The 18,612-nt window shown below is 36.3% G+C and overlaps 1 protein-coding gene across 1 annotated transcript; it reads right to left on the bottom strand.

Annotated features, from left to right (window-relative positions):
• Nucleotides 1-1,697: 1,697 nt before the first annotated feature.
• Nucleotides 1,698-6,433, bottom strand: avpr1aa (arginine vasopressin receptor 1Aa). Its single transcript, XM_028810497.2, has 2 exons — nt 5,238-6,433; nt 1,698-3,407 (listed from the first exon to the last, which is right to left on the bottom strand). The coding sequence occupies exons 1-2, from the start codon at nt 6,130-6,132 to the stop codon at nt 3,118-3,120; spliced, it is 1,185 nt and encodes a 394-aa protein (XP_028666330.1). The 5' UTR covers nt 6,133-6,433; the 3' UTR covers nt 1,698-3,117.
• Between the last annotated feature and the right edge of the window lie 12,179 nt (nt 6,434-18,612).

Here is an 18,612-nt window from a genome sequence, read left to right as displayed (position 1 = left end):
CTGAAAAATAAAGGGTAACCACACAGAAACAGTAGCACTGCTTTGACGCTGGGTGCCGCCAGTCTGCAAAACTGAGCGGAGAACTTGCATACGCCAGGGTATGGAGTACCGTGGAAATGTGCGTGGCTTTACGCCAAGTTTAGGTTTTATACGTTTCTGTGCATACGCACCGTTTATACATGAGGCCCCAGGACCGGTGTTTCAGTGTACTGTACATATAACACACATTCCATAATCAATGCATTCAAAAAGTGATTTACTTTTATAGTATACCCCAGTTTTATACAAGAATAAGTTTTAAAAAAATAAAATAAAAGGCAAGTGATATAAGCAATATGTTTACAGTCTTGTCATGAGATGATGATGAAGGGAGTTGAAACTATAGCTGTGTTACTTCAGCCTCTTCCTTAAAAGTCACGACTTAGTATTATGTTTCTAGACTTCTCTAGCGCCTTCAACACAATCCAACCTCTGCTCCTTAGGGACAAGCTGACAGAGATGGGATTAGATTCATACCTAGTGGCATGGATCGTGGACTATCTTAAAGACAGACCTCAGTATGTGCGTCTTGGGAACTGCACGTCTGACATTGTGGTCAGCAACACAGGAGCGCCACAAGGGACTGTACTTTCTCCGGTCCTGTTCAGCCTATATACATCGGACTTCCAATACAACTCGGAGTCCTGCCATGTGCAAAAGTTCGCTGATGACACTGCTATCGTGGGCTGTATCAGGAACGGGCTGGAGGAGGAGTATAGGGACCTAATCAATGACTTTGTTAAATGGTCCGACTCAAACCACCTACACCTGAACACCAGCAAAACCAAGGAGCTGGTGGTGGATTTTAGGAGGCCCAGACCCCTCATAGACCCAGTGATCATCAAAGGTGACTGTGTGCAGATGGTGCAGACCTATAAATATCTGGGAGTGCAGCTGGATGATAAATTAGACTGGACTGCCAATACTGATGCGCTGTGCAAGAAAGGACAAAGCCGGTTATACTTCCTTAGAAGGCTGGCTTCCTTCAACATCTGCAATAAGATGCTGCAGATGTTCTATCAAACAGTTGTGGCGAGCGCCCTCTTCTACGCAGTGGTGTGCTGGGGAGGCAGCATTAAGAGGAAAGACGCCTCATGCCTGGACAAACTGGTGAGGAAGGCAGGCTCTATTGTTGGCATGGAGCTGGACAGTTTAACATCTGTGGCAGAGCGAAGGGCGCTCAGCAGGCTCCTATCAATTATGGAGAATCCACTGCATCCACTAAATAATGTCATCTCCAGACAGAAGAGCAGCTTCAGCGACAGACTGCTGTCACTGTCCTGCTCCACTGACAGACTGAGGAGATCGTTCCTCCCCCAAACTATGCGACTCTTTAATTCCACCAGGGGGGGTAAACGTTAACATTTAACATTATACAAAGTTATTGTCTGTTTTTTTTTTTTTTTTTTTTTTTTTTTTTTCACCTGTATTATTATCATTCTTTAATTTAATATTATTTACTGTATCAGTATGCTGCTGCTGAAGAATGTGAATTTCCCATTGGGATTAATAAAGTATCTATCTATCTATCTATCTATCTATCTATCTATCTATCTATCTATCTATCTATCTATCTATCTATCTATCTATCTATCTCAACATTTTAGTAATGCAAAGAAGTAAGGAAGCAAACAATTTCAAAATAAAGACAATTTTATTAATTTCATGGTTATTTTTATAATGTCATACATTTGAAAATGAAATTAGACCATAAAAATTGATTTACTTTTCATGTAGATATGCAATTTTTCAACCTTTTTTTAACAATCTTGTAATTAATTACATGCGTACAATAAATAAAAAACTGCTTGTTGTATTGCAGTAACTGAAAATACATATCATTTCATTTAATTTCCAAAATGTTAATTAATAATAATTAAAAAATGTCAAATTAAGATATCAACTGAACATAGATATATAGATGTACATATCTATATATGTAGATATATAGACTTACAGATGCATAGTATGTCATTAAATATGCATGATCTGCTAAACATAACATGTTCTGACAGAACGAATACAAACATTCTCAGAAGAATAGTACATTTGTCATTTTTTGCTTTTTTGTTAATTCTATATATCCTTGTGCAAGTACATTAATGTTAAAGCCTGTTAAATGGTCTGAGAAAATTATGAAAAATGTCTTCATTCGCAATGCCTGTAAACAAAGAAAACACTACCAGTAGGTATTTCACTTTTTTTCTTTTAATGATCCTTGATAAACTGCTCCGTAAAATAGACTTCTCAGTGTATCTCACTTTCTGGCACATCCCTTTGGTTTGTTTAGAGTGCACACTAAAATATTTACTAAACAACCACTGACATGATATAACTTAATATGCATAAATCATTTCATTTTTTTCTTTATTTACCTTGCGCTTTGGAAATTCTAAGATACTTCACATCTGCCTTTAACAGACTATAAAAATAACCTTCTGTCTGTATTCTGGTTTATTAAATATTATCTGAATATATTTATATTAAATGTGTATTAGCTGTGAAACAATGCTGTGTTTTTTTCTGTACTTATAGAGAGTTGTAAAAGGATACCTGATTATTTGTATGCTCCAGTAAATTAGAATGCTACCGCCAAATAATACATTAATCAAGTTGGGAATATAAATTCAAGTACTTTTTATTATATCAAAAGTAAATAAACTTACATTTCTGGGAAATCCTAACCAATTGAAGAATGCTTTAGTGTTAAAAAAAAATGATCAATTAGTACAAGCTCAGTAATTTCAGAACGAAACGCTAAGTACTCAGAAGAAGGTCTTTCAAAATAAACCTTTCAGCTGGCTAGCACTGGCAGTCTTAACTCCTGTGAAACACCATGCATATGGGCAGCCACAAAAGGCCACACAAATTTTCACACTTGTCATTTTGACGGATAACAAATTCCATTAAGTGTGGCTTGATTTTCTTCTTAAAATACCCAACAAACATTTAAGTAATAAACATTTTTCAAGATAAGACAGACTGTCTGAAACTAAACGTTTCTAGTTTCATTGTAATTTAAGTTCATTTAACAAAAATGCAGTTTGTTAATGCCTGCAGAGCCATTTAAGGAGAAGTTCACGTTTCAAGAGGTATGGACCTGCAGGATTTAGGAGAATTATCACCGTCCTTCCAGCTGCCCGTGCTGTAGAATGAGCTTCGCTGATAGATCTTAGTGAAAAGAGTATTCTTCCTTATGCTGCTAATTGAATCTTCTTTTTTAAATCTGTGCATTTTGTGACAACAGGGAAAGCAGTGAGCAAAATCTTGCAGAAGATGTCCACTGAAAAACATGTATATCCATGGATTGCAGCAGCTGTTCAGGCTCGCCAGCAAAGCTGAAAGTGTAACTGCTGTATCATCAGAGTCTGAAAACAGAAAAAAAAGAAAAACCCTATGAATTAAAGAAAGTGCCTGAGTACCTGAAAACATGACATCAGTTACACTGTAAGAATTCCAAACGTATTAAAAGGATGGTCTTCTTTTGTTTTTCTTTTCTTCTGTTTTGCTTAATTCCTAAAGAAAACACTCTTTAATGGTGAAATCCTTTACATATAATGGTGCCCTACATTCTATTCATGCTAGTTTTACAATCAAGTGTAACAATAAATCTGCTTGATATGGTATGGTCATCTCTCAAAGTGATATTTATGAACATATAATTCCCACATAGGCTTATCACTAACTAACTTAAACCATCCTGTCATAATTCAGAGCGTGGTTAATCACAAGTTCTCGAGAAATCGAAACCATAACATATGAAAACTATTCCTATGATTCAAAGGAAGTAATAAAAAAATGAAGAAAACTTCTCAGCAGCTTTTTAACTAAGAATTACTAAGCTACTTTGAAAAACTTTAAGGGGTCCACCCTAAGCAAACAATTTACCAAAGTCCCTGTTATCTATGGGAAGAGCCAAAATACCCACCTAAAATTGCTTCCCTGTACAAGAAAAATTTAAACTACACTTGGAAGAAAATATGAATAAAAACTTACATTAGGAATATAATTCGTGCAATTGAATAGTTAAAAATAACAACAATTAAAAAAGGTAATAAAATGGAGATTTTTGAACCTTGAAACTAAACACAGGCACCTTCAGTACTGAAAACATGCAGAGAGAAAATACTAAAGGACATGATTAAATTAAACTAGAAGAATAAGCAAGACAGGAAATTTACTTTAAGGTATGTAATGTTTGATTCTTTTAATTTTATAAATTGTAAAACATTTTTTACAACGAGTAATTATACAAATAACAAATTGCAATGGCTATGATTGACATGTCTTACTGCTTTTTCTGTGTTACATAATATTCTTATAGAGACATCTAGACATTCTGAAATTCACAGTGATAAAAATCCACTCATGTTTATCATCTTTGTACGTAAACATGATTTACTTGGCATTGAGTCTAAACTTGAACAGGATTATTATATATCATTTTTAATTTGCCAAATGCTGCTGTTTTAAAGACCAAGCCCTGGAATTCTATGCTACATTTGACCAGCCCTATTAATATATGCAAGCCAAATCGTACCTGTAGAACCGCCTGAGTTATTTATGATTAGCCTTTTAACTTTTTAAGGAAGTGGGAAATGCCATAAATCTAACTTGAAACTCGACATTTTGTTTCACATTTAAGTATGCAGCATTTCATTTGTCTTGCATTTTGTACAAAAGCAGATATATCCGGCTTACAAAACACAATTACTGAAGGAAATCTTAAAGGTTGTTCAAAACCAGCTGCTTACTGATTGTAGGTTATCTGAAATACAATTAGATACATTTTGTTTTATATAATACACTGATTGGTTAAGTCTATACTATTATCCCAACCTGTGTGGAGTTTGCATGTTCTCCCTGTGTATCTGCAAGGGTCTTCCTCAGCCACTTGTCAACAATGTTCCTGTTAGGGTAACTGGCTACTCTAAAGTTTCACAGTACTGGGTGCCATGGGGCAGACCTTGTACCTGCACTGTCAGAATTGGTACTGGATTTTGAATTTAAAACGGAAAGTTTAAAAATCCTTAAAATATTAAACAGATGTCGACCATGCTGAATACATTCTATGAATGAGATTATTAATCAGGGTATGGTGTTTATATGAAGAGACATATTACATCATCGAATTTCTTCAACTCACTTGCTTATTTATGTAAGTTAGGAGAAAGAAATAAATCACACCATTTACATACCATGCCATGAAAAGTTCATATCCCAGGCTGACCACATCTGCACGATGAAAAAAGGTGCCCAGCACACGATGTAAGCCAAGACAATGACGAAGGTCATTTTGACAGTCCTCAGTTTAGCCCTGGAGATGGTCGTCACACTGCTCACAGTAGAGGGTATGAGCCCGTTTTTGGACGCAGATTCTCCCGTTTGCTTTTTTGTCTTCAGTTTGATATTTCTCCATATATTATAGCAGATGAATCCGTAACAGAGCACGAGTACAAAAACGGGAATCAGAAAGATAGTCACAGTTATCCATGTAATGTAAGCCCGGACACCCCACGGCTTCAGAAAGTGTGCCCAACAATCATACACTTCGGACCCCTCCTCTATTTCACTCAGAGAAAATATGAAATACTGAGGTATGCTGAGAATAAAACTTAACACCCAAGTGCTGATGATCATCACATAGGACCTCTGCGTGGGCTGTTGAAGGGTCTTCAGAGGGTGGCATATTGCAATGTAACGGTCAACTGTCATCATGACCATCATATAGGTGGAAGCAAACATGCCCAAGACTTGAAAATGTTTAACAACCCGGCAAAGGAAATCAGGCCCATAAAAACGAAAAGTGACCTTCCAGCAAAGCTGTGGGAGAACCTGGAAAAAGGCAACTACCAGGTCTGCCAGGCTCAAGTGCTTGATGAAGAGATGCATTCTAGAGATCTTTTTTTTGGTCTTGTAGAGTGCCAGCAGCACGCACAGGTTCCCAATGACAGCCACCACAAAAGTGATACTGAGCACAGCGATTTCTATCTTTGCCACCTCCTCGTTTCGACCAAAGCCATCGCTTTTATTATTAAAAGCACTGTTGTTATAATACCAGGTGCTTGAAGTGTCCGAAGTCGAGTTTTCCATGACTGGTGACACTTGTGTACAGTCCTCAGGAAAGTGTAGAATAAGTTGTATCTCTATGCTGGTGTCTGATTTTCACACATTAACACACCGGAGAGCTCCTCTTGCCTGCGCGGTGCGGCGCTGTCTGCCGCTGAACACGCCAGGCTGCTCTGTAAGGATTTAAAGCAGCTCTCATCGCAGGGCTCCCTCGTCATTTGCCAGCACATCCTCAAACTACGTGAGCAGCCTCTCATTGCATCATCTCGCCAAGACGTGGGACACGAAAAAAAAAAGACAGAAAGAAAAAGTGACTTTCTTCAAGGGATGTACTCTTCTTCTCATTATATAGACAAGAACGCGCTTCCTTATTGGATATGCGCGCGTCCGCGTGGAAGAATGTGTGTGTGAGAGAGAGGGAGAGAGAGAGAAAGAGAGAAGCAAGTGCATCAAAGTTTACCAGTTTGGCAACATCCATAAATAAAAGGCAAAAGCTTATTAAACTCTCAAAATTACATGGGAATTGTAACACTGTTTGTATAGAAATGTCGTGGGAAAGGAATTTCCAGTAACTTACTCTTACTCAGCGTATGCAAGTAAAATGAGGAAATCCGAGCGAATTGTGCTTAATCATGAAGATATCCCAGGAGAAATTGACTTAGAATGTGCAGATCTAAGGTAAAAATAGAAGCTACTTAAACCAGATCTTAGTTTTAAGAGTACAAGCTGACCTCATCTGTACAAATTATGTGAATGAAATGAAGCCACCTTGTTGGGTACAGTACATACGTAATGGGTCATCTCGTTCATGTTATAGTATGTATATAATGACGAGTGTGGATATATATTTATATTCATTTAGTTTACTGTACTTTTGGCATCCTACTTAAGAAGACATCCCCTACCCGTTTTTTGTGCAATGTAGTAACTGTGCGGGGCATGGCATGATTTCACTTGGACGTGTGAAAAGAGTTTAGCTTACAGTAAGTCCATCAGGATAGTTTGGAAAAACGGGTGGTCATTTTACGTTGGGCAGCTTACAAATTAACTTATGTTGTCTGGTTTGATTTCCGTCATGAACCTGATGTCTCCGACGTAGGCGTCTTTAAATTAGCTGATGATTAAAGATTGGATGGAATAATGAAGAAGAAAATTGTTATTATATAAAATGTGAATCACCTGATTGATATATACATAATATGTAGGTGGAAAGGTATACTTTCTTCTTCTTCCAAATTCTAACGTACGTTAACAACATGAATGTAACAGGTAAAACTAAGTTCTACAACTCTAAAAACTGCATTTAACACACGATATGTTCGATCTTTCGTCTGACTTAAAAGTTCAGTGCACAACATGAAGACTCTAAAGATGTGCGCGAATTGGTCGTTGGATCTTTTGATCAGCGCGTTTCTAAGATATGCGCTTGTTGTACGAAAGACGGTAATAACTTATCAAGTTTATAGGGAGTTGCCTCCCGATCTGTTTAAAAAATATTACCGTGTAGTGTTTTTTGCCTGCATTTTATTCAGTCATCATCTGAATGTATATGATGGCTTGGACCATATTTATTTTATCAATTGGCGTTTCATCTTTTTGATCATTTCATATTCTCTTCAGGTACACGTTGCAAACAGCATATATTAACGATATGAAGCACATTTCTGTACTATACCACTGAAACAATATTTTACTTTTCCGATTGATTAATACATATCGTTTCTCTGTAATTAGGGAATGATGTTTCGGGGTTCCAAATCCGCGCCAAGTCGTTGTCTATCGGCAGTTTAAACGTTCTCCCCGTTTCCTCGTGTTTCCTTCTCTAGTACTCTGTGTCTCCTCCCCTATTCCTATTAACATGGAGTTAGTCTGGTAAATTGTCTATGCAGTTGTGTGTTTCTCAGCCAGTCCAGGATGACTTCCTGCCTTGATCCAAGTGCTGCCTGCATGCCATACTTCTATGACCTGCAGTTGAATTAAGTGGGTTTCACAAAAAGTTACGTTATTATTCGAAAATACCACAAACAGATCTGCACACGTTGCAAAATTTTGTTGAGTTGTAATGCCATATTATTGCACTTTTCGATAGCATTTTAAAGTTACAGATGGACAAAGCCTTCTAAAGGGTGGTGCAGTGGTTAGCGCTGCGATCGAAAAAGCTCTTAATAATGTTTTTTTTTCCGTTGTCCTTTTCACTAATCTGTACATCACAGGTCTCCCTTTCAAGTGATCGCGCTCCTTGTAAAATATCTCCATGAACAATAGTTGGTAGGCTTTCCTAAACGCACGTGCGTTACAGTTTAGGCCTATGGTTTTATCCAAGAACAAAGGGAAACTAATCACAAACTGTACATATTCAGACACAATCGCGACTTTTGTTCAAAACAGATTATTTTTAGGAGCTGCATTCAACATCCATCTAACGAACAGTGCAGACATTAGATTAGATTAAATAGACTATTAATCCCAACGGGAAATTGAGATGTATTCAGCAGCAAAAACATGAAAACAAATGACTCACAAGACAAATATTACAGTCAATTAATCGATAAGAATAAATAAATAAATATTGTGCAGATATTTCAAAAATGAATCTTAGCACACTGTGGTGGAATGATCCTGTGGTTGAAAGTGATCTAAGACATCGCCCCCTGGAAGGGATGGAGGGGATTTTTCATGATTGCATCCACTTTTTCCCACCATCCTCTTTTCCCCTTTACCATCCTCATCCACGGCTTCCAGTGTGTCCAGAGCTCGCCCTGTGACGGAGCAGACTTTCCTGATAAGTTTACTGTGATTCCCTAAGAGAGCACAACGTAGAACACCATGCTGGCTACTATGGACTGACATTTAGAAATACTGTACAACTGATTTTCTCAAACAAATAAATAAACATACGCTGTCCAACACCTGTGAGTGCTACAAAAATATTAATGAGCCTCCGCAAGACTCAAAAGTCGAAAATAAAACCAGCAAATATGAAAATGGAAAGGACTCTGCTCGAAACATAATATTAAACTGATATGACTAATAAAAAATACATTTTTACTGTAGTTTGTACACTTATGTTGAAAAAGCCCTTGCATAGAACTCTCTCTGGACTGTTTATTACTGTCTTTCTTTTCAGTCCTAATCACTTAAACACATACACATTACATTAACAGTAAGTTCAATTAAAACGACACATTCGAAAGCTGCCCGAGTACAGAAAGCTACATATCTGAGTTAGTTAGATCACCCTTATTTATATGTCAGCACTTGAGAATGACAGTAAAACATTAACCTTTGTAATGTTACGAAAATAACCGTGGCTACAATTTACCAGATATCGTAATCAAAAATACAGTGAAGTTGTGTGCGGCACGAAATGAAAAACAAAGGAACCGTTTCCTTTTGCTTCGCTCGCAATTCACTTACACAATATGTCAAACCGACCGTTATGTGAAATCTCCGTAGATGTTTGACTCTCGGCTTGCCCAAAAATGGTTAACCCTTTGCAACTGGGGCGAACTAGAGCGCAACTGTCTCTGTTATTTATAGGTACTGTATGTAACAAAATATTAACGTTTTATTTGGTCTCAACAAAGCCGAGGTTTAAATAGGAACAGTTTATAGAGCATCTGTTGGTCTATTACAGCTGCATAACTGGACTGTAACAAACGCCTTCTTTGTGTTTTGTATATGTTTAAGATAGACTGACAACAACAGTTTATTTGTCCCCAAGGGGAAAATAAAATTTTACAGAAGCTCCTATAATTTCGCCAAACCCCCATCCATTTCACCCCATCACAATTCTTGCTTGGATAGCAAAAATCAGCTATACAGGCTTGTAGGTGGCAGTAAGATGAAATCAGTCCTGCTCAGATTGTGCCACAGGTTTATATTTAAAGACATTAATATTTGGATTAATTAATAGCCAACCTTTAAAGCCATTGTTCCAAAGTGTCACCCATTGACACTTTGAAACCCGTTGTTTGCTTTGTCTCTGCAGTTACTAGTTGAGATATAAACAAATTAGAAAAATCTGGTACTTAGAAAGAAAGAAAGATAGATAGATAGATAGATAGATAGATAGATAGATAGATAGATAGATAGATAGATAGATAGATAGATAGATAGATAGATAGATTGACACTGTATCACAGCTTTGTCATGACAGCAACATAAATACATAATAATGGGCACTTTCAATATGTAATTTTACTTCATGAAGGCAAAGAGTTTGTTTTTAAGTGAATATAAATTCTTTGACAATGTAGCTGTTAGTCCCTGAAACTGTCACCTATGTATTTGGAAATTCAATAATCACAGATGCCACATATGACATGCACAGTATTTACTTTATGCATAATTGCTGTATTTTCAAAGAAATGGTATGTATCACTGTTTCATATGTGTGTATAATAAGATTCAATAATATGATTTAGTTCACTGACACTTTCAGATTGTATTACCTGACTCATCTTAATTTAAAAAAGTATTACAAATAATAATTTTGAAACATAAACAGAATTAACATCATGTAGCATATGCAAAGAACATGTAAAAAATACCAATATTAAATTAACACTTAAAAGTGTACATATGGAAACATTCTTTTCATATATACACTTTTAAGGGTTAATTTAACTCTATGACAGCTAATTTCACACTGACAATTTCATTGTATATATACAGCGCAGATCATAAGTGGGGGAAAACTGAGCTACACGGGTTAGCTACCAAACAATCAGTTGGCGCACTAATAAGCTTGGCCTAGGGTGCAAAATAGCCTAGCACCGGCACTGACTGTATGTATGTATATATATATATATATATATATATATATATATATATATATATATATATATATTCACGTATTCACGGCATTCGTAGTCTGTGTCACAATCTGATTGTATGGGTGCTTACCTATATATATATATATACTGTATATATATATGCCATTACAGCCACTGTAAAAAACCTCAGGTGTCACCCTTTGCACGGCTGCACTCGGATCCCTATTCAGGTGGTTTGTATAAACTGCCAAAAACATTAAAGGAACACTTTGAAAACACATCAGATCTCAATGGGAAAAATCCTGCTGGATATCTATACTGATATGGACTAGGTAATGTGTTAGAAATGAAAGGATGCCAGATCGTTTTATGGAAATAAATATTATCAACCTACAGAGAGCTGAATTCAAAGACACTCTGAAAATCAAAGTGAAGAAATGATGCGGCAGGCTAGTGCATTTTGTTGAAATTTCATTGCAGCAACTCCAAATTGTACTCAGTAGTTTGTATGGCCCCCACGTGCTTGTATGCATGCCTGACTGCGTCAGGTCATGCTCCTAATGAGACGATGGATGGGGTCCTGGAGATTGTTTGGTCAGAGACATTCACAGTTATAGTTATATCTACTAATATGGCTCACATTTTAAAGTACTGTATTTGCTTAATTATTGCTTAATTATCTAACAACATAATACTAGGTGTAAACACAAAGAATAATGCAAAATGTGAGAAACCAATTAAATATTGCTCTCTGGGTGATTTTATTAAACAGGTCCACATGAACAACAGTATATTTGATTTCTATCAGGTTGTACCTGCCTTTTAGGAATACATAATTTTTTATAATATTGCTGGAATGACACCAATTTCTTTCAATTTCCATGTTAAAATTATTTTTTAGTTGTCCTTTTTGAAAATAAAATCTTTATGTAGTTGTAAATCGTAATTAATGATCCAAGTGTGCTTATAGTTGTTTAAAACTCTGAACACCCTCCACAGGTACTGTATATATAGCCTTGAACAGATGGTTGGCTAATAACTGTTTTTACAACATTATTAGTTGCAATATGTATGCTTTGTATTTCCACATTACATTTGTAGAACTCTGGTTATAACTAAAAATGCAATCCCTCATAACTGCATCTGCCTTTCTGATTAAACACTGGTATAATGAAACCAAACTTAATAAAACACAGGGCAAACATTCTAGACATTGACTTTTTTCATCTATTCTGAAACCCTGTAAATGTCAGGTTTTTTTTTTTTTGGTATTATGCTTTGGTACTAGATGCATCCACTCATGTATTTTTAAATAACTAAATAAACAAACAAGAGATGTAAACATGCATTATGAACCAGAAAGAAAAAGTAACAAAAAGACACCACAAGTAACTGACCTATACTGTAGATAGTGAATGATACAGTAGTCAGAGGTCAGGCAGATGACTGTATGGCAGTTCATTTAATCACCCCAGTGTAAACAGATGTTTTTGAGTTTGCTGGTCAGACAACAAATGGTTTGCTTTGGCAGAGGATGAAAAGTTTGCAACTGGTTTTGTTATTTCAGTTTTAGCAGTGGCATGTTAATAACCTTTTCACAGACAAAATCTTTTGAAAGCTATCAATTTAAAATGATTTCTATTTCCTTTCCTCTGGCTGGCATATGAAAAAGCATATAAGAATATAAGAAATTTGACAAATGAGAAGGCAACATTCAATCTAACAGCTAAGCTGCCCCAATATCTAATCCAGATACTTTTTAAGGTCTCTGCTTCAAGTACATGTCTCAGTAGTTTGTTCCAGATTCCCACCACTGTTTGAATAAAGAAGTGTTTCCTGGCTTCAGTTCTAAATGCCCTCCCCCTTAATTTCTACTGGCACGCTCGAGTACGTGATTCAGTTTTAAATGGAAAGAATTCTGCTTGATCTACTTAATCAACACCCTCGAGAATTTTGGAGACCTGGATTAGGTCACCTCGCAGCCTCCTCTGCTTAAAACTAAACAGGTTTGATGTTTTGAGTCTGTCAGAGTAGGACATGATGTCCTTAAGTCCTGGCATGCACTTGGTTGCTCTCCTCTGCACAACTTCAAGTGCTGTTACGTTCTTCTTTTAGCATGGTGATCAGAACTACGCACAATACTCCAGATGCCGTCTTACTAGTACATTATAGAGTTTGAGCATAAGGTCCGCTGATTTAAATTCAACAGTTTTTTTGTTATAATCTAACATTTTATTTAAATTTTTAATTGATTTTGTGCATTGCTTAGTCGATGAAAATGTTGCATCAACATATACCCCTTAATCCTTTTCATAGGTTGCTTCCTGTATGAAAGTGTCTCCCATTTTGTATTTATAATTGACATTTCTTTGCCTACACATTTCTGCTTTAAACTTTATAATAGTTCAAATTTCCTTTTAAACAGATGCTCTTAGGTGCTTATAATCCATCAATTAGCACTGGAGCTATTTCTTTTGAATTAGTTATAGCATTGAATTTTTCAAATTATCTTCTTTTTCTTCTCTTTTCTTATCCACTGTAGAGATATCCTATATAGGGCAGGCAGTGTGGCGTAGGGGTTAAGGACTTCAGATCCTGGACAAGTCACTTCACCTGCCTGTGCTCCAATTGGAAAAAAAAAAAAGAAATGTAACCATTAGTAGTCTACCCCAGATATTATAAGCTGCCTTGGATAAAGGTGTGAGCAAAATAAGCACTAGTAATAATAATGTTTCCTGCTGTTTTTAATTTTCAAAATGAATTTGTGCTCATTGCTGCATATTTCCCTTCAACCGTGATTGAAACTGCCCTGCATGTTATGAAGTATACTTTACAGCCTGCTCCTCTGCCTCTCCATCATTTCTGCACATACAAGTTTTGGCCCTTTTCTTCTATACAGTAGCTCTAAACCTTTCTAGCCATCTATATTTAATGGCTTTGAGGCTGTTGTGTGCTTCGGATTAGGTGTATGAGTTCTGATTTCCTGGTTTTTGACCTTAGCCTGACTTTTCCACTATATTTCTTCTCTTGGTTCATTTATTTTCCATCCTCCTTATTCTCCCTGTTCTCCCACTTGGCAGATAAAGAATTATATTGTAACACACTGTAAAGTTCATCTAAAATACAGTACAAGTGGAACCACCATGTATGCTTTTGTTCAGGGCCTTTAAAATCAGCAATATAACAGTGCAATTTTGGCACAATAAAACTACTGAAAGAATAAGTCATGAACACTGAACTTTCTAGTGGGGAAAAAGAACAAAAAATGAATTGTTTGAGAAAAAAAAAAACTTTAGAAAAAACTCAGTATTTTTAAAGAAAAATAAAAAATGAAATGTTAAGTGATTTTAATTGGAGGAGCCATAAATAAAAAATCAATTGCTTACTTTGGAAAAAGTTTTGTTTAAGAAAGGAACGAATCAAAGGAGAAGAGATGATGACTTGTTTATGCAGTATAAGCTGACAGGGTTGGGTAAGGCACACAGAAAGGTGGATATTAAGCAATAAATGACACCAATAGTTTGAGGTTTTAAACAAAATGAGTGTTTAACAGTTTGGAAAAATTGGAATTAGAAAAATAAATTATTGTTTTAGGTTTTTGATGACCTGGCTTTAACCCTGATATTTCACAATCATACAATGATGGGGCTGCCTTAAACTAACAGCCTCTGATTTGAATCTCAGCATCCCTCAATTATGAATATTTATTCTTAACCCAGTTGTTGGTTGTTTATTGTTAACAGACATGATGACAAATCTGTTTCTTTAGATCGGGATAAAAGATGTGTCTAGAATGTAGCTTTGACACTCAAAATAAAATAAACACTCGAGAAGTCAATAAAGAAAATATACTTTTCTTGATACTTTCTAGCCAGCCAGATAATAACAATTTATAAGCCTCTGCATACAGAAGGAAAAAAAAACTACTGAATATCAAATGGAGGCCAAGTATTAATATTTACAATAACAGCAGCGACATTTCTCAGTGTAACTTCCAAAGCTTATCAGAACACAACCCATGATAATACTCAGAGTTTAGGAATGACACAGCTTAGCCTATCAGACTTCATATCTCTCAAGGACAAAACAGCTGAATGCTGATCCCATGTAAAACTCTCATCATCTTTACTAGTCCTTAACAACAAAGGCCATCAAGCTTTACCAACATCACCCAATTATAGTAAGGCGGTTTTTTTGTTTTGCCAGAGTTAAAACGTTATGCTATAGAGCTGAATACAAGTTCACATTTAATAAAATGTCATAATAAAAAAAATCACAGTAACAAGAATTTCTAAAACATCCACATCCATGTTTTTGTTTTATTCATTTTTGATCTTCTTAATATGAACCATGTGTAGGTATTATCATTAGAAAGCACCACAAGCAGGCACTGCCATGCAGCAGATGTCGTGACTTGACAAGCAACATTATTATAAATAATGTCTCTTCTTGTGTTTTATTTGGTAAGTGAAGGAAGAGATATAATTCTGGTGAAAAACAGAAAAAGGAGAAGAAGATTTCTGTTTTCATTAAATAATCAAAGAAAGAGTAAAGGAAAAAACAAGCCTTTTAAGTATGGGGCCAAATATTATTTGTTCCTGACTTTGCTTATTTCCATCACAATTTGGCCTAGGACCTGACATTACCTCTTTTTTTTTAGGATTTTTCTTTTGACTCTTTGTCCATAGGTTTTTTCTGAGCTCTCCATGAACTGTGTCTATTTTACCTTTCTCAATGTTTGGTTTTGAAACTATTCAGAGCCTAGCTAGGGATCTGCTCTAGAGCAGTTGTCCTCCTAGCTTCAGCTATAATTAACATGGTGAAATAACAGTTCAGTTACTTAAACAGTGAGGTTTTTGTTATAAAAGAGTGAGCAATGCTTTAAGAATGTCATTGTCCTATGTTAAAGTGCAGGAATACCTCCTTATTTTTGTTTGGTGGTTGCTCTTTATAATTAGTTTTTTGTCTTTTGTCTAAGTTCTCTGATTAAGCAATAACTTTGATTGAAGACAGTGTTTATTTATTTATTTGAGTTTAGTGAGTATTCAGGTTTTGATTTTTTCTTAGGCCGGGTTTATACTTCACGCGACGCGACGCATGCTGCAGCGGATGCTCCTGCTACGAAAGTGTTGTACTGTTTATACTTGCACATGTACTTTATGTAAATCTGGAGGAATCCAGCAGGTGGCAGTGTGAGATATTATCACGGTGAGAAAAGGTTTGGCTTCACTGTGTTGTGAATTGCCTGGAACATCCATTAAATTTTGATGATTCCTTAACGCAATATCCCTGAAAATGATGTTTAATGATTAAATCCATCAGTCCAGGGATTTGTCCATTTCAGCTAGCATTGGGCACGAGGCTGAAACAATAACTGGACGAGGCATCAGCTCATCGCAAGGTGAATACAAGCACACACATACACGCTGATGTCATTTTAGTGTAACTAAATCTGCATATCTTTGGAAGGAAACCGAAGCACACTGGAAACCCAGCAGGAAAACATGTAAACTCCAGGCAGGGAATATCAACGACGTGACTCCTTGCAAGACAGCAGCACTAACGCTCCGCCACCATGTCACCCCCTTGTGTGTAATTAATAGTATTCATTATTTAAATGAAATTACTGATTTATCTGTAAAATGTAACATATATACTTTAATGCATTTCATCATGAAAGTGATATCAAGTATAAATCTGAGGATTCTAAATGTGCAGAAAGTTGGAATATCATACATTTAATGTGCTCAGTGTGGCGATCTTTTGCTGTTTGCCGCTGCTGTCAGTACCGGAGGAAGCCCTAGAAAAAAAGACGGCACAGAAGGCGATATGTGAGACTTTTAAAATGTACTATATTGTGTCATTACAATTGGGAATATGCAACGCTTGAATATAAAAACACCACGAATGCATCTGTATGTCGGCATTTTACTTCACCACTTCGAACCATTCATCAAACAATGAAGGACACACACCGATCTCGTAGGATCCGCAAAGCGGCTTTCTGTCACATGTAGATAATAAACAGAGACTCTGACATCACATTCCAACTTTTAGCACACTGTCCCCCCCGACTTTTTGCTGGTAATGCAACTCACGCACGCGTCACGTTAATTTCTGAAGACCTGCTCAGAAGACGCATCAAATGAACGCTGGAAACGCGTGGCAGCCATGATGCAGGCGTGTACTTGTTCTGAGCAAGAAGTATAAATGAGCCCTAAGAGGACTCTTTTCTTCTTGGAGTACATAATTCAGGGTTTTGGGGGCAAAATACTGAATAAACTTTGTTTTTTAAAGTGAAATCATAATTGTTATAATTTTGTGTTGATATTTGAAATCAAGCATTGAATTAAGTAGTGTTTAGTCTTGATAACTAAACAACTATTTAAACATATGGCCATGTATAAGAAACAACATTAAATCTGGGGAATACAATTTGAGAGGCTAGTTGTGAGTAAAGGGACTTTAGTTACGGTCAAGGAGAAGGGATGGCCACTGGAAGAGATGGATGTTGAGGGTGGCAAGGAGATTTCACTCACAGCGTGCAAAGCAAAGTGATCCCTTCATACATGCACAAATCACCCCTTGACTACAAGATCTGAGTAATGGAAACTTTCATCAGTCCTGGTACTTAAAGATGCAATATGATATGTTGCATTATTTAAAAATAAGAAGCTAAGTTGGAAAAATACAGTATGTTAGGTAAGATTGTAAAAGATGAATAGTTTTCTTTTGTAAATAAGGTTTTATATTTTATATCATTTTTTCAGCTTAACTATTAGAAATTTGAAATGTAAAAACCATGGGTAGTGTGTCCTAGTTGTTGGGGTGATCCGCTAGAAATGACACAGCCTAATATGTGTTGTTTTCTATGTTTTTCAACTTGCCTTTGCTGTCAGAGTATCAATTTGATTATAATATATTGTCAATCGAAGGTTTTAGGAATGATCATTATTATAAAAAACTGATTTGGTCATCAATGCTATACATCAATAATGCAAGAGGTCACAAAAACAAATGTGTTTTTAAATTTCAGGTAAAGCTCCCATTATTTAGTATCAGACTTTGCTTAGGGACCGGGGGCTAGTTTCTTCAACATGAACGGAGAGAGTCTCACTCATGCTATTCTCATTAGTCTCTCACCAAGCTCTTTGGTCCAGTTCTTGAAGCCTTGTGGGAAAACCAGTTACATATGAAAAGTTATCACTGGTGAAACAGAACCATGCCTCAAAAAAAAAAAAAAAATCCCTCTGAGAAGTGTGATCATCTAAAGTTTGGGTGAAAGTAACTGTTTAAAAGAGATATCAAATGAGAAAAAATGAAAATAAAATTATAAAATAACAGTGAAATTTAAAATATAAGATGAGGTAAATAGTCCAGTCTCTGTGTAATAACACACAAAAAAAAAACACTCCGTTGACTAAATTATCAATGCTTGCAGCACATTGTTAGACATCTTGCATATGAATGTCTATGCGTGGAAGTGTGTGTGTCTGTCCGGCCCGGAATTGAGAGGTGGAGTCGGGGTAAGGGCTACACCTCAGAGGAAACAGAAAACTTGCTTAGCCGCTAATAACACAAGTGAGGCGAGCACATCAGCAAAACGACATCTCAGGAGAAAGACGAAGTCACTTAGCCGCTAACATTGGAAAAACCGTATCCCTTTTACTTTTCCTCCCTCCACTAATGCAAAAAAGGTGCGAGCAAGTCGGCAAAACAAAACCTC

Source organism: Erpetoichthys calabaricus, chromosome 1 (genome assembly GCF_900747795.2).
Source record: "Erpetoichthys calabaricus chromosome 1, fErpCal1.3, whole genome shotgun sequence".
Classification (NCBI taxonomy): Eukaryota; Metazoa; Chordata; class Cladistia; order Polypteriformes; family Polypteridae; genus Erpetoichthys; species Erpetoichthys calabaricus.
This window is presented reverse-complemented; position numbering and strand designations above follow the sequence as displayed.